The sequence below is a fragment of the Hypanus sabinus genome, chromosome 13 (genome assembly GCF_030144855.1).
Source record: "Hypanus sabinus isolate sHypSab1 chromosome 13, sHypSab1.hap1, whole genome shotgun sequence".
Taxonomy (NCBI): Eukaryota; Metazoa; Chordata; class Chondrichthyes; order Myliobatiformes; family Dasyatidae; genus Hypanus; species Hypanus sabinus.
In genome coordinates, this window is record NC_082718.1 from 74220826 (window position 1) to 74235526 (window position 14701).

Sequence of the window (14701 nt, forward strand, 5' to 3'; positions counted from 1 at the left end):
GAATGGGATTGAGAGGAAAAAGGATCAGCCATGATCAAATGGCAGAGCAGACTTGATGGTCCTAATGGCCTAGTTCTTCTCCTGTCTTATGGTCTAACACTTCACTTTCAAAGTGCAACATGTGTGGAACAGGGCTGTTAACGTGTGTATGGCAATGAGGTGAGGAGTGAGATAAGCTGCTGTAATTACATCCATTGGGGATTAAACTTCATTTAATTTCACTTGTAACTCACATTTAAAGGAATACAAGACCAGAAATATGAAGTTGTAATAACCAAAATGGACAATTAATAGCTTCATTAATGGCTTTTCTGCTGTCTAAGCTACAACTCATAACATTTAGTGGCATGGTAACGTAGCAGCTAGCTTGCTTTACATCCTCGTAGTGGCACCCAGCACATCCTTCCAGTGGTACCCAGCACATCCTTCCAGTGGTACCCAGCACATCCTTGTAGTGGCACCCAGCACATCCTTGTAGTGGCACCCAGCACATCCTTCCAGTGGTACCCAGCACATCCTTGTAGTGGTACCCAGCACATCCTTCCAGTGGTACCCAGCACATCCTTGTAGTGGCACCCAGCACATCCTTGTAGTGGCACCCAGCACATCCTTCCAGTGGTACCCAGCACATCCTTGTAGTGGCAGCCAGCACATCCTTGTAGTGGCACCCAGCACATCCTTGTAGTGATACCCAGCACATCCTTGTAGTGGTACCCAGCACATCCTTCCAGTGGCACCCAGCACATCCTTCCAGTGGTACCCAGCACATCCTTCCAGTGGTACCCAGCACATCCTTGTAGTGGCACCCAGCACATCCTTGTAGTGGCACCCAGCACATCCTTGTAGTGGCACCCAGCACATCCTTGTAGTGGTACCCAGCACATCCTTGTAGTGGCACCCAGCACATCCTTGTAGTGGCACCCAGCACATCCTTCCAGTGGCACCCAGCACATCCTTGTAGTGGCACCCAGCACATCCTTGTAGTGGCACCCAGCACATCCTTGTAGTGGCACCCAGCACATCCTTGTAGTGGTACCCAGCACATCCTTCCAGTGGTACCCAGCACATCCTTGTAGTGGTACCCAGCACATCCTTGTAGTGGCACCCAGCACATCCTTGTAGTGGCACCCAGCACATCCTTCCAGTGGTACCCAGCACATCCTTCCAGTGGTACCCAGCACATCCTTGTAGTGGCACCCAGCACATCCTTCCAGTGGCACCCAGCACATCCTTCCAGTGGTACCCAGCACATCCTTCCAGTGGTACCCAGCACATCCTTCCAGTGGTACCCAGCACATCCTTCCAGTGGCACCCAGCACATCCTTGTAGTGGCACCCAGCACATCCTTGTAGTGGCACCCAGCACATCCTTGTAGTGGTACCCAGCACATCCTTCCAGTGGCACCCAGCACATCCTTCCAGTGGTACCCAGCACATCCTTGTAGTGGCACCCAGCACATCCTTGTAGTGGCACCCAGCACATCCTTCCAGTGGTACCCAGCACATCCTTCCAGTGGTACCCAGCACATCCTAGTAGTGGTACCCAGCACATCCTTGTAGTGGCACCCAGCACATCCTTGTAGTGGCACCCAGCACATCCTTCCAGTGGTACCCAGCACATCCTTGTAGTGGCACCCAGCACATCCTTCCAGTGGTACCCAGCACATCCTTGTAGTGGTACCCAGCACATCCTTCCAGTGGCACCCAGCACATCCTTCCAGTGGTACCCAGCACATCCTTCCAGTGGTACCCAGCACATCCTTGTAGTGGCACCCAGCACATCCTTCCAGTGGTACCCAGCACATCCTTCCAGTGGTACCCAGCACATCCTTGTAGTGGTACCCAGCACATCCTTCCAGTGGCACCCAGCACATCCTTGTAGTGGCACCCAGCACATCCTTCCAGTGGTACCCAGCACATCCTTCCAGTGGTACCCAGCACATCCTTGTAGTGGCACCCAGCACATCCTTCCAGTGGTACCCAGCACATCCTTCCAGTGGTACCCAGCACATCCTTGTAGTGGTACCGAGCACATCCTTGTAGTGGTACCCAGCACATCCTTGTAGTGGAACCCAGCACATCCTTCCAGTGGTACCCAGCACATCCTTCCAGTGGTACCCAGCACATCCTTGTAGTGGCACCCAGCACATCCTTGTAGTGGTACCCAGCACATCCTTGTAGTGGTACCGAGCACATCCTTGTAGTGGTACCCAGCACATCCTTGTAGTGGCACCCAGCACATCCTTCCAGTGGCACCCAGCACATCCTTCCAGTGGTACCCAGCACATCCTTGTAGTGGTACCCAGCACATCCTTGTAGTGGCACCCAGCACATCCTTGTAGTGGTACCCAGCACATCCTTGTAGTGGTACCCAGCACATCCTTCCAGTGGTACCCAGCACATCCTTCCAGTGGTACCCAGCACATCCTTCCAGTGGTACCCAGCACATCCTTGTAGTGGCACCCAGCACATCCTTGTAGTGGTACCCAGCACATCCTTGTAGTGGCACCCAGCACATCCTTGTAGTGGTACCCAGCACATCCTTCCAGTGGTACCCAGCACATCCTTCCAGTGGTACCCAGCACATCCTTCCAGTGGCACCCAGCACATCCTTCCAGTGGTACCCAGCACATCCTTCCAGTGGTACCCAGCACATCCTTCCAGTGGCACCCAGCACATCCTTCCAGTGGTACCCAGCACATCCTTCCAGTGGCACCCAGCACATCCTTGTAGTGGTACCCAGCACATCCTTCCAGTGGTACCCAGCACATCCTTCCAGTGGTACCCAGCACATCCTTCCAGTGGTACCCAGCACATCCTTCCAGTGGCACCCAGCACATCCTTCCAGTGGCACCCAGCACATCCTTCCAGTGGCACCCAGCACATCCTTCCAGTGGTACCCAGCACATCCTAGTAGTGGTACCCAGCACATCCTTGTAGTGGTACCCAGCACATCCTTGTAGTGGCACCCAGCACATCCTTGTAGTGGTACCCAGCACATCCTTGTAGTGGTACCCAGCACATCCTTGTAGTGGTACCCAGCACATCCTTGTAGTGGCACCCAGCACATCCTTGTAGTGGTACCCAGCACATCCTTGTAGTGGTACCCAGCACATCCTTCCAGTGGTACCCAGCACATCCTTGTAGTGGCACCCAGCACATCCTTCCAGTGGTACCCAGCACATCCTTCCAGTGGTACCCAGCACATCCTTCCAGTGGTACCCAGCACATCCTTCCAGTGGTACCCAGCACATCCTTCCAGTGGTACCCAGCACATCCTTCCAGTGGCACCCAGCACATCCTTCCAGTGGTACCCAGCACATCCTTGTAGTGGCACCCAGCACATCCTTGTAGTGGCACCCAGCACATCCTTCCAGTGGTACCCAGCACATCCTTCCAGTGGTACCCAGCCCATCCTTGTAGTGGCACCCAGCACATCCTTCCAGTGATACCCAGCACATCCTTCCAGTGGTACCCAGCACATCCTTCCAGTGGCACCCAGCACATCCTTCCAGTGGTACCCATCACATCCTTGTAGTGGCACCCAGCACATCCTTGTAGTGGCACCCAGCACATCCTTGTAGTGGTACCCAGCACATCCTTCCAGTGGTACCCATCACATCCTTGTAGTGGCACCCAGCACATCCTTGTAGTGGCACCCAGCACATCCTTGTAGTGATACCCAGCACATCCTTGTAGTGGCACCCAGCACATCCTTGTAGTGGCACCCAGCACATCCTTGTAGTGATACCCAGCACATCCTTGTAGTGGCACCCAGCACATCCTTGTAGTGGTACCCAGCACATCCTTCCAGTGGCACCCAGCACATCCTTGTAGTGGCACCCAGCACATCCTTGTAGTGGCACCCAGCACATCCTTGTAGTGGCACCCAGCACATCCTTCCAGTGGTACCAAGCACATCCTTGTAGTGGCACCCAGCACATCCTTGTAGTGGCACCCAGCACATCCTTGTAGTGGTACCCAGCACATCCTTGTAGTGATACCCAGCACATCCCTGTAGTGGTACCCAGCACATCCTTGTAGTGGTACCCAGCACATCCTTGTAGTGGTACCCAGCACATCCTTGTAGTGGTACCCAGCACATCCTTGTAGTGATACCCAGCACATCCCTGTAGTGGTACCCAGCACATCCTTGTAGTGGTACCCAGCACATCCCTGTAGTGGTACCCAGCACATCCCTGTAGTGGCACCCAGCACATCCCTGTAGTGGTACCCAGCACATCCCTGTAGTGGCACCCAGCACATCCTTGTAGTGATACCCAGCACATCCTTGTAGTGGTACCCAGCACATCCTTGTAGTGGTACCCAGCACATCCCTGTAGTGGTACCCAGCACATCCCTGTAGTGGCACCCAGCACATCCTTGTAGTGGTACCCAGCACATCCCTGTAGTGGTACCCAGCACATCCCTGTAGTGGCACCCAGCACATCCCTGTAGTGGTACCCAGCACATCCCTGTAGTGGCACCCAGCACATCCTTGTAGTGATACCCAGCACATCCCTGTAGTGGTACCCAGCACATCCCTGTAGTGGTACCCAGCACATCCTTGTAGTGGTACCCAGCACATCCCTGTAGTGGTACCCAGCACATCCTAGTAGTGGTACCCAGCACATCCCTGTAGTGGTACCCAGCACATCCTTCCAGTGGCACCCAGCACATCCTTCCAGTGGTACCCAGCACATCCTTGTAGTGGTACCCAGCACATCCTTGTAGTGGCACCCAGCACATCCTTGTAGTGGTACCCAGCACATCCTTGTAGTGGTACCCAGCACATCCTTGTAGTGGCACCCAGCACATCCTAGTAGTGGTACCCAGCACATCCTTGTAGTGGTACCCAGCACATCCTAGTAGTGGTACCCAGCACATCCTTGTAGTGGTACCCAGCACATCCTTGTAGTGGTACCCAGCACATCCTTGTAGTGGTACCCAGCACATCCTTCCAGTGGCACCCAGCACATCCTTGGACTGTGTTGGTTATTGACTCAAATGATGCAAAAAATGACAAATAAAGCTAGTCTTTCTTTCTTTCACTGCTTTGCATGGAATTATGTACATAAAGGAACTTCATCCCATGTTCTTGATACCAATCTATTTATTTGTTTATCTATTTATTATTATTATTATTATTATTATTATTATTATAACTCTTGCTTTTTGTATTTGCACTGTTTGTTGCCTTCTGCACTCTGTACTTAAATTGGTGTGAGCTTTCAATCATCCTGTAGATTTGTAGAGTATGTTGCAAGAAAATAAATCTCAGGGGTTGTATATGATGACATTATATGTACTTTGATAATAAATTTGCTTTGAATTTTGTAAATTTTCCCTGCAATACACTGCCATTCAACCTTCAAAAATGCATCACAGCTAGAAGTCACTAGTTTGTGACTTCTAGAGGTTTTAAAAAGCATAATATTGATGTTGAATTTATAGTACTGGTAAATTGTGATGGTTGGCTTGTTATCAATGCTCTGTGAAAGTATTTTGTTTTCTTCATCTAACACAGGGGTTCCCAACTGCTTTTATGTCATGGATCCCTACCATTAACTAAGGGGTCTGTGGAGCCCAGGTTGGGAACCCCTGATCTAACACAAAGACGCAGGTTCCTCCCTTTTTTCTCATGTTATTAAAACTAGTTTGCTATTAAGTGTGCCTATCAACTAATTCACACATTTCTGAGATCCATGTCCAGATCACACTAGGTTTCAGATACATTTCATACCAGATATTTTACTTTTATAGTCTAGAATTTCGTACAACAAAGAAGTTGGATCCACAAATGTACACATATCTAACCACTGATGTCAGTATGTGTAATGCATGCTGTATAAGTCATTCTTGTTTTGAATCTATGTAGTTTATAATAATGAGGCATTATGCTAACCCTCTAGCAAATGCACCAGCTACACTTTAAATAAATTTGATCTTCTGTCTTTTTTTAAAGATTTTTAGTGATACTGGCCAGTATCTTCTGGAATTAGTGGTAATATTACTTTATGTGCTGTTTGCGAGTTACAGTGTGTTCTATGTTGTGCACCTTGGTCCAGAGGAGCATTGTTACATTTGGCAGTATACATGTTGCAGCAGTTACACAAACAAACCATGCAGTTGCTAGACAACGTGCAAGAGAAGTTATCCTGTATCAATCCAATAATAATGGCCAAAGAATCGAAGAACTGTATTCGATCGTTTATTAGCAACTAGCAATACACACAATCTTGAAGCGATAAAACTTATGAAACTAAAACTTGAGATATTAAATGTACTTAAGTGAAGTTAAGTAGAGTTAAGTGATTTCAGATATAATAAAGCGACCAACAAAAGCAATCACAGCCAGTTTTGTCCCAGCTTTAAACTAACCAAATAAAGCACGAATATGTAGTTAACCCTTCACTATGCCATGCCTCCACCCACGCGACTAGTTAACCATTATAAACATGCAACACAGAATACAGTGCAGATACAGAATAGATGCATGGCTTTTACACATGTATAAGGTTGAATGGCAATAATTTTGAACTTGTACTGTGACATTGATCTACCCAGTTACTCAAAGATCAAAATCTAATTTACATACCTCATTACTTCCAGGAATTCTTTTCATCTGTACCAGCTGACCATGAGAGTCAAGCACAAGTTCTGTGCACTGCAGTGTTTCTTTTGGATATTCCACATCAGATCCCCACATCTTAAAGAGAGCCTGGATCATAATTACAAAATGTTAGAGAAAACGTTCCTATTTTCTAATAGATCTTTTGATACACAGGGGAACAATCCTGTGGATCTCATTAAATAAATGTTTAGTAAGGATTTCCATCATTCGATACAGCTATTAGGATTGAAAGTGGACAAAAAAAAGTTGGCAAAACACTTCTCAATGATATAATATTTAGTTACAAAGACCAAGAAAGGACTTGATGAATGAGATAACCACAGATAAACACACAATGGTTTCAGTAACTCAGAAAGAGTAGTGTGCTGGCATATTGTGTGTATTACTTTGGATTTTTGGAATTTCTTGTGTTTATGGGTAATATCCAATTAGGATTTTCGTTCATTAGTAGCATCCAGCAACAACTGCTGAGATATGATACTGGAGGGGACATCACCAGAATAGGCTGCACTCTGCCACTTGGCTTTGAAGAAAGATAATGAGATTTAGCATTCAGATTAGAGAAAGTACTCTACTGACTATGTACTTAGGAGAACAAAAAATATTTCAGACACCATTTCTACATTCTGAAGACAGCAACATTGAACAGTATTCAGCCCCACAGAGAAAATACATTACTTAAAATCACATGTAAATTTTCTATATGTGAACAAAGAATAAAATGAGTTATTCTCAGTAGTAAATTATCAAGCTACGTGGTTCATTATTATACAGTTAAAGTGAATTGTCTTTTAAAATACATCCCTTGTTGTGTGATCTGATTACTAAGCCAAAGACTTGACATATTTGATCAGACACGAGTTTGTGAAGACATATTTGAGTATCTATGCCACACAATAGACTGAAAGTGCTGGAAATCTGGAGCAGCTCACACAAAATGCTGGAGGAATTCAGTGGGTCAGGTAGTGGGGTCTCAGCCCAAAAAGTGGACCGTTTATTCTTTTCCAAACATGCTCCTTGACCTGCTGAGTTCCTCCAGCATTTTGTTTGTTTTGCTTTGTGTGTAGGTTTGATGTAATCGCAGTTTTAAAAATTTGGAGTGACCAACATCCCGCAAAAGGATCTTTCTGAGATTTCTGAGGGATGTTAGTAAAGAAAGATGAACAAACATTACTTGTTGAAACATTTCAGGAAAATCATATGCATAGGTTGTTCCCAAGGACTGTGCCTGAAACCGTTTTGCCTGGAGCAGGTCTTTCGTGACATACGGAGTGCTCATCAACATTCCGTGGAGGGGTCCTTGTTTTTCTCCATATGAAATGAACATGATCTGAATAAAAGCACAACAGATAACTATCACCTTACAATTTTTAAAAAGGAAATTCATCAGGTTTTGTTTAATCCAACAACTCTGCACTTTAGGGGCTAATATGTTCTAGCTAGAGGGCAAACCAGCTGAAAAATAATGGTTACAGACATTACATCTTGGTATAGAAAGAATATGGCAGTAGGTCTCCAGAATGAAAGCTAATTGCTTAGTTTCTCTATCTCTTGGAATGGCTTTCTATTGGCATTTATTGTGATTCATATTGCATCTCAAATACTTCTACTAGCTGGCTTCTGTTAGGACTCCATTCCTGTATCTTACCTTTTCTGATTTTTTCATTCATTAGTCTCCCATTCCAGGTCTTCCAAAATAGTTTCAGGTATGGATCCTACTCCCCTGAGGCGGGCAGTATGTTCAACTACAGCAGGCTTTCCCAACCTGGGGTCCCCAATCCCTCAGTTAACATTAAGCAACCACAGCATAAAAAAGGTTGTGAACCCTGGAACTAGATCTATTAGTTTTTTGTGCTCTTTCTGTCATTTCTTTCCTCTTTCACAAGTATTGTTGGGGTACCACCATTCATCCACTGGGTGTCTTGCATCACCTTTTCCATTTTCAGAATGACTCCTTCATCAATCACCCTCGCTTGCTGATATCTGAAGGAATTGCTGCCTGACTTTCAGTTTCAACATTCACATCAATGGCACCTTCACATTTCACTAAGTGCTCGTTCTGGGTAAACTGCCTGCAAGTCCTTGGACAGCGGTTTTTGATCATCAGACCCATTCAATTGTCATCAGAAATTCAAATACAGTTTAGTTGAACAGCTTGTTGAATACCTCTGTGAATGTGACCTGAAGTTGTTCATCACCTATTATCTAATTCCCTTCTCATTTTTATTTCTGGCCTATACTGTTATGTTGAATACAAGTGCAAGTGCAAGAAATAGGATCTGTTTTTCCTACTAAGCGTAAGTCATGCTAATTCAAGTTAACTTAAATAGCATTCTCCTGCCTTTCTTGCACTGTTCTCTTTGAAATACCATCTATCTGCAATATAGTCTATTATGATCAAGTGCTCTCATAAAATTTGACCCCTTCATTCTTTTTCAGACTGCCAAGAGTTATGGACTACCCCCATCTCATTAAACATCTATTTCAGATTTACAGTATTTGCAGTTCTGGCCAACAGTTGAGACTTTTCCTTTTGCAGTTCTAATGGGGAAGAAGCTTCACATTTTCTAGATACATTCCACAATTCAGGAAGGAAGTACCTGTCCGGTTCTAGCATTTGCCACCTCCTTATATAGGCTCATATCCAGATAATATCCAGATTCATTAGTGAGGAGCAAGCGGATTGGGATTGCATTTCCAGCGGGAGTTAGACGGATATTTATTTTCAGTTCAGCTTGCATGACCCTGAGTTTCCACAATCTGCTTCCATATCTCATCACCATTTCATGGACAGACTTTTCAATCTAAAAATAGAGAAGACATTAAGTCTCTGCAATAACAAGGCTCAATATTTATAGTGTTAAAATGGGAAAGAACACGCATCCTTTCTCACAAAAGAAGCAATAATGTATTTAACAGTTTGGTACATAGTTGTATATTAATTAAGGAAGAAAAAGCTACTAAACTCTGACAACAGTGTCTACTACAAAACTTGAAATAAATCATAATCTTAGTAAACTTAACGTGTGATTTTCTGTTCTTCAAGGAAGAGAATGTGATTGGGCCTGAATTAACAATCAAGATATTGTAATGAGTGTTTGAGTAACTTCACCATCTCAATGTATTATCATATTGTACATTTTCACGGTGTATGCCAGGCTTTAATACAAACTCTGAATATTGTTATAAGTATAGACAAATCAGCTATCAAAACAGGTTAACTGATCAAACTACTTGCTTCCATGAACAGTGCAAGTTGAAAATGATATAAATGCAAGTGTGTAGCTGACTTTTCACAATGTATACATATAAACTAAACATATACACTAAACAGAGTAGTAATCTCAGGATTGCTGCCTGTGCCACATGCTAACGAGCACATGCAGAGCATGATCAGGCATGTTAATGCATGGCTGAGAGACTGGTGTAGGGGGCAGGGCTTTGGGTTCCTGGATCATTGGGGCTTCTTCTGGGGAGGTATGACCTGTACAAAAAGGACGGGTTACACCTAAACCCAAAGGGGTCCAATATCCTAGCAAGTGGGTTTAATAGAGCTGTTAGGGAGGGTTTAAACTACAAAGTAATTTGGCAGGGGATGGGAACTGGAGTGATAGGGCTGAGGAAGGGGAAACAGAAATAAATCACACATAGTGTGGAACAGAGATGATAGAAAGGACAGGCAGGAGATGAGGCATAATCAAAGCCAGTGGGATGATTTATAGGGCAATTGAAGCATGGTGCAGTTAAAACAGAAAACAACAACTAGTGGACTGAAAGTGTTATATTTGAATGCACGCAGCATAAGAAATAAAATGGATGATCTTGAAATTCAGCTACAGACTGGCAAGTATGACATTGTGGCCATCTCTGAAACTTGGCTAAAGGATGGCTGCCATTGGGAGTTGAATGTCCAAGGATATACGGTGTATCGGAAAGATAGGTTGGTAGGCAGAGGGAGTGGTGTGGCCCTGTGTATAAGAAATAATATTAAATCATTAGAAAGGGATGACATAGGATCAGAAGGTGTAGAGTCTCTATGGGTTGAGTTAAGAAATGATAAGTGTAAAAGGACCCTAATGGCAGTTGTATACAGGCCTCCAAACAGCAGCTGGGATGTGGATTACAAATTACAGCAGGAGATAGAAAAGGTGTGTCAGAAAGGCAATGTCATGATAATTGTTGGGGATTTTAACATGAAAGTGGATTGAGAAAACTAGGCCAGTAGTGGACCTCAAGAAAGAAAATCTGTAGAATGGCTAAAGGATCATTTTTTTAGAATAGCTTGTTGTTGAGCCCACTAGGGGAACTGGATTGGGTGTTGTGCAATGATCCAGAGGTGATAGAGAGCTTAAGGTTAAGGAACTCTTATGAAACAGTGATCACAACATGATCAAGTTCACTTTGAAATTTGTGAAGGAGAAACTAAATTTCAATGTGTCAGTATTTCAGTGGAATAGAGATTACAATGACGTGAGAGGGGAACTGGCTAAAGTTGACTGGAAAGGGAAACCAGCAGGAAGGACAGCAGAGAAGCAATGGCTGGAGTTTCTGTGAAAAACGACGAAAATGCAAAACAGATATATTCCAAATAAGAAAAAAATTTCAAATGGAGGAAGGACACTACAGTGAAATCAGAGCCAAAGAAAAAACAAAAGAGAGGGCATGCAAGGAAGCCAAAGCTAGCCAAAGATAGATGATTGGGAAGCTTTTAAAAACTTGCAGAAGGAAACTAAGAAGGTCATCAAGAAGGAAAAAATGAATTATGAAAGGAACCTGGCGACTAATATCAAAGAAGATACTAAAAGCTTTTTTACGTATATAAGGGGTGAAAGAGAGTCAAGGGTAGATATAGGACTAATAGAAAATTGCGCTGGAGATAGTGTAATGAGAGGCACAGAGATGGCAGAGGAACTGAATGCGTATTTTGTATCAGTCTTCACAGCGGAAGACATCTGCAGTATACCAGACATTCAAGAGTGTCAGTGAAGTAAAGTACAGTTGGCCCTCATGCACATTGCGCGGATTCAACCAACCACTGATCGGGAAAACCTGGAAGTTCTCTCTCCAGCACTCGTTGTTTGAGCACGTACAGACTAATTTTTTCTTGTCATTATTCCCTAAACAATACAGTATAACAACTATTTACATAGCATTTACATTGTATTAGGTATTACAAGTAATCTAGAAATGGCTTAAAAGTACAGGCAGTCCCTGGGTTATGAATGAGTTCCGTTTCTGAGTCCGTCTTTAAGTCAGATTTGAAGTTGGAACAGGTACATCCGGTATTATTTAGCATCAGTTAGTCAAATGTTTTTCTTAGTGTATAGTACATATTTTACCTTTCTATGCATATAAAACACTTAAGAAACATACGTATTTCAATAATTAAACCACTGTGTTGCTTAGTAATAATTGTAGCTTTCATCGGGGCAGGGTCTTTCACGTGCTCCTTTAAAATTGTTCCGACCGTTGACTGACTGTAGCCTAACGCTTTTCCAATGACCAATGGCGTTTCACCTCTTTCCGATCGCTTTATTACTTCCACCTTATTTTCAATCGCAATCATGATTATTTTTGTGTACAGAAACACCGTGGATTCAGAGCTATGCCAGGTCCTCATGTCCACCGATCTGAACATGTTAAATAAAGTCCGGGATTCTGCTGGGTCCTAAAGACCACCGCACTGCTTCAGGTCAAATAAGGGACTTGAGCATCCGTGATTTTTGGTATCCACGGGTAAGGAGGGCCAACTGTATGTGCAGTGAAAATGCATTACAACTGAGAAGGTGTTCAGGAAGCTTAATAGTCTAGGGGGTGGATAAGTCTCCTGGTGGAATGCACCCTTGGGTTCTGAAGGAAGCAGCTGAAGAGATTGTGGAGTCATTAACAATGATCTTTCAAGAATCGATAGATTCTGGCATTGTACCGGCTGACTGGAAAATTGCAAATGTTACTCTTCTATTTAAGAAGGGTGGGAGGCAGCGGAAAAGAAACTATAGACCTGTTAGCCTGACATCAGTGGTTGGGAAGTTGTTGAAATCGATTGTTAGGGATGAGATTACGGAGTACCTGGAGGCACATGACAAGATAGACCAAAACCATCATGGTTTCCTGAAAGGAAAATCCGCCTGGCTAATCTACTGCAATTTTTTGAGGAAATTACAAGCTGGGTAGTCAAAGGCAATGCAGTAGATGTGGCGTACTTGGATTTTCAGAAGGCCTTTGACAAGGTGCCGCACATGGAGCTGCTTAGCAAGATAAGAGCCCATGGAATTACAGGGGGGTTACTAGCATTACTAGCTGATTGGCAGAAAACAGAGAGTGGGAATAAAGGGATCCTATTCTGGCTCGCTGTTGGTTACCAGTGGAGTTCCACAGGGGTCGGTGCTTTTTTACGATGTATGTCAATGATTTGGACTGTGGTATTAATGGAGTTGTGGCTAACTTTGCCAACAGTACAAAGATAGGTGGAGGAGTGGGTAGTGTTGAGGAAACAGAGAACCTGCAGAGAGACTTAGATAGTTTAGGGGAATGGGCAATGAAGTGGCAAATGAAATACAATGTTGGAAAGTGTATGGTCAAGCACTTTGGTGGAAGAAATAAGTGGATAAACTAATATTTAGATGGGGAGAGAATTCAAACTTGGGAGGCCTCATGAAGGACACCCTAAAGGTTAACCTCCAGGCTGAGTCGGTGGTGAAGAAGGCGAATGCAACGTTGGTATTCTTTTCTAGAGATATAGAGTATACGAGCAGGGAAGTGATGTTGAGGTTCTATAAGGCACTTGTGAAACTACACTTGGAGTATTGTGTGCAGTTTTGGGCTCCTTATTTTAGAAAGGATATACTGACATTGGAGAGGGTTCAGAGAACATTCATGAGGATAATTCTAGTAATGAAAAGGTTACTGAATGAGGAATGCCTGGCAGTTCTTGGGTTGTATTCCCTGGAGTTCAGGAGACTGACAGGGGATCTCACAGAAACATTCCAAATGTTAAAAGCCCTGAACAGATAAGATATGGCAGTTATTTCCTGTGGTAGGGGAGTCTAGGACAAGAGGGTACAACTTCAGGATTGAAGGACATCCATTTAGAACAAAGATGCAGAGAAATATCTTTAGTCAGAGGGTGACTAAAGAGAGGACTCTCTGATGGTGGTGTCTGAAAAAAGGATGCTGTCCAAGTTGCAAGCCATCATGGACAATGTCTCCCATCCACTCCATAATGTACTGGTTAGGCACAGGAGTACATTCAGCCAGAGACTCATTTCACCGAGATGTAACACTGAACGTCATAGGAAGTCATTCCTGCCTGTGGCCATCAAAGTTTACAACTCCTCCCTCGGAGTGTCAGACACCCTGAGCCAATAGGCTGGTCCTGGACTTATTTCCACTTGGCATAATTTACCTATTATTATTTAATTAGTTATGGTTTTATATTGCTATATTTCTACACCATTCTTGGTTGGAGCGACTGTAACAAAACCCAATTTCCCTCAGGATCAATAAAGTATGTCTGTCTGTCAGGTAAATCTGTGGAATTTGTTGCCACAAGCAGCTATGGAGGCCAATTCATTGGATGCACTTAAGGCAGAGATAGACAGTTTTTTGATTAGCTCGGGCATCAAAGGGTATGGGGTGAAGGCAGAGGAGTGGGGATGACTGGAAGAATTGAATCAGCCCATGATTGAATGGCGGAGCAGGCTTGATGGGCCAAATGGCCTACTTCTGTTCCCATATCTTACGGTCTTATATCCAACTTGGACTATAATTAGATTACAGTTGTTCTGTCAAAAGATTAATAGTACCTCAAGTAATTATGTGATAAACCATAGCTGTGGCATTAACTTCTGATTAAAAAGGAAAGAGAATTCTAGCATTGTACCTGTAATTCTGACAGGTTTGTACCATAGAACATGGGACAGCTGCCCCGTTTGTACACTGGACCATGTGCTAGTACTATATACCAAGGGCATTCCTCACCAGAAACACAGGAACTGTTCATTGCCCGAAAGTCAGGCATTCTGCACTTTTAGTTTTCCATTTGTATGTATCTGAACTTTGCTTATTT

General features: G+C 44.2%; 1 protein-coding gene across 6 annotated transcripts in view; it reads right to left on the reverse strand.

Annotated features, from left to right (window-relative positions):
• Positions 1-14701, reverse strand: part of acacb (acetyl-CoA carboxylase beta) — a 162319-nt gene that overhangs the window by 33335 nt on the left and 114283 nt on the right. For all 6 annotated transcript variants that reach the window (XR_009515406.1, XR_009515407.1, XM_059987884.1 and 3 more), the window contains 3 exons: positions 9234-9437; positions 7808-7963; positions 6598-6720 (listed from right to left, as the gene is read on the reverse strand). Coding sequence is in view for 4 of the 6 variants with exons in the window: in XM_059987884.1 (XP_059843867.1) it covers positions 6598-6720; positions 7808-7963; positions 9234-9437 (483 nt within the window). In the remaining 2 variants the exon portion in view is untranslated. The remainder of the gene's footprint in view (positions 1-6597; positions 6721-7807; positions 7964-9233; positions 9438-14701) is intronic.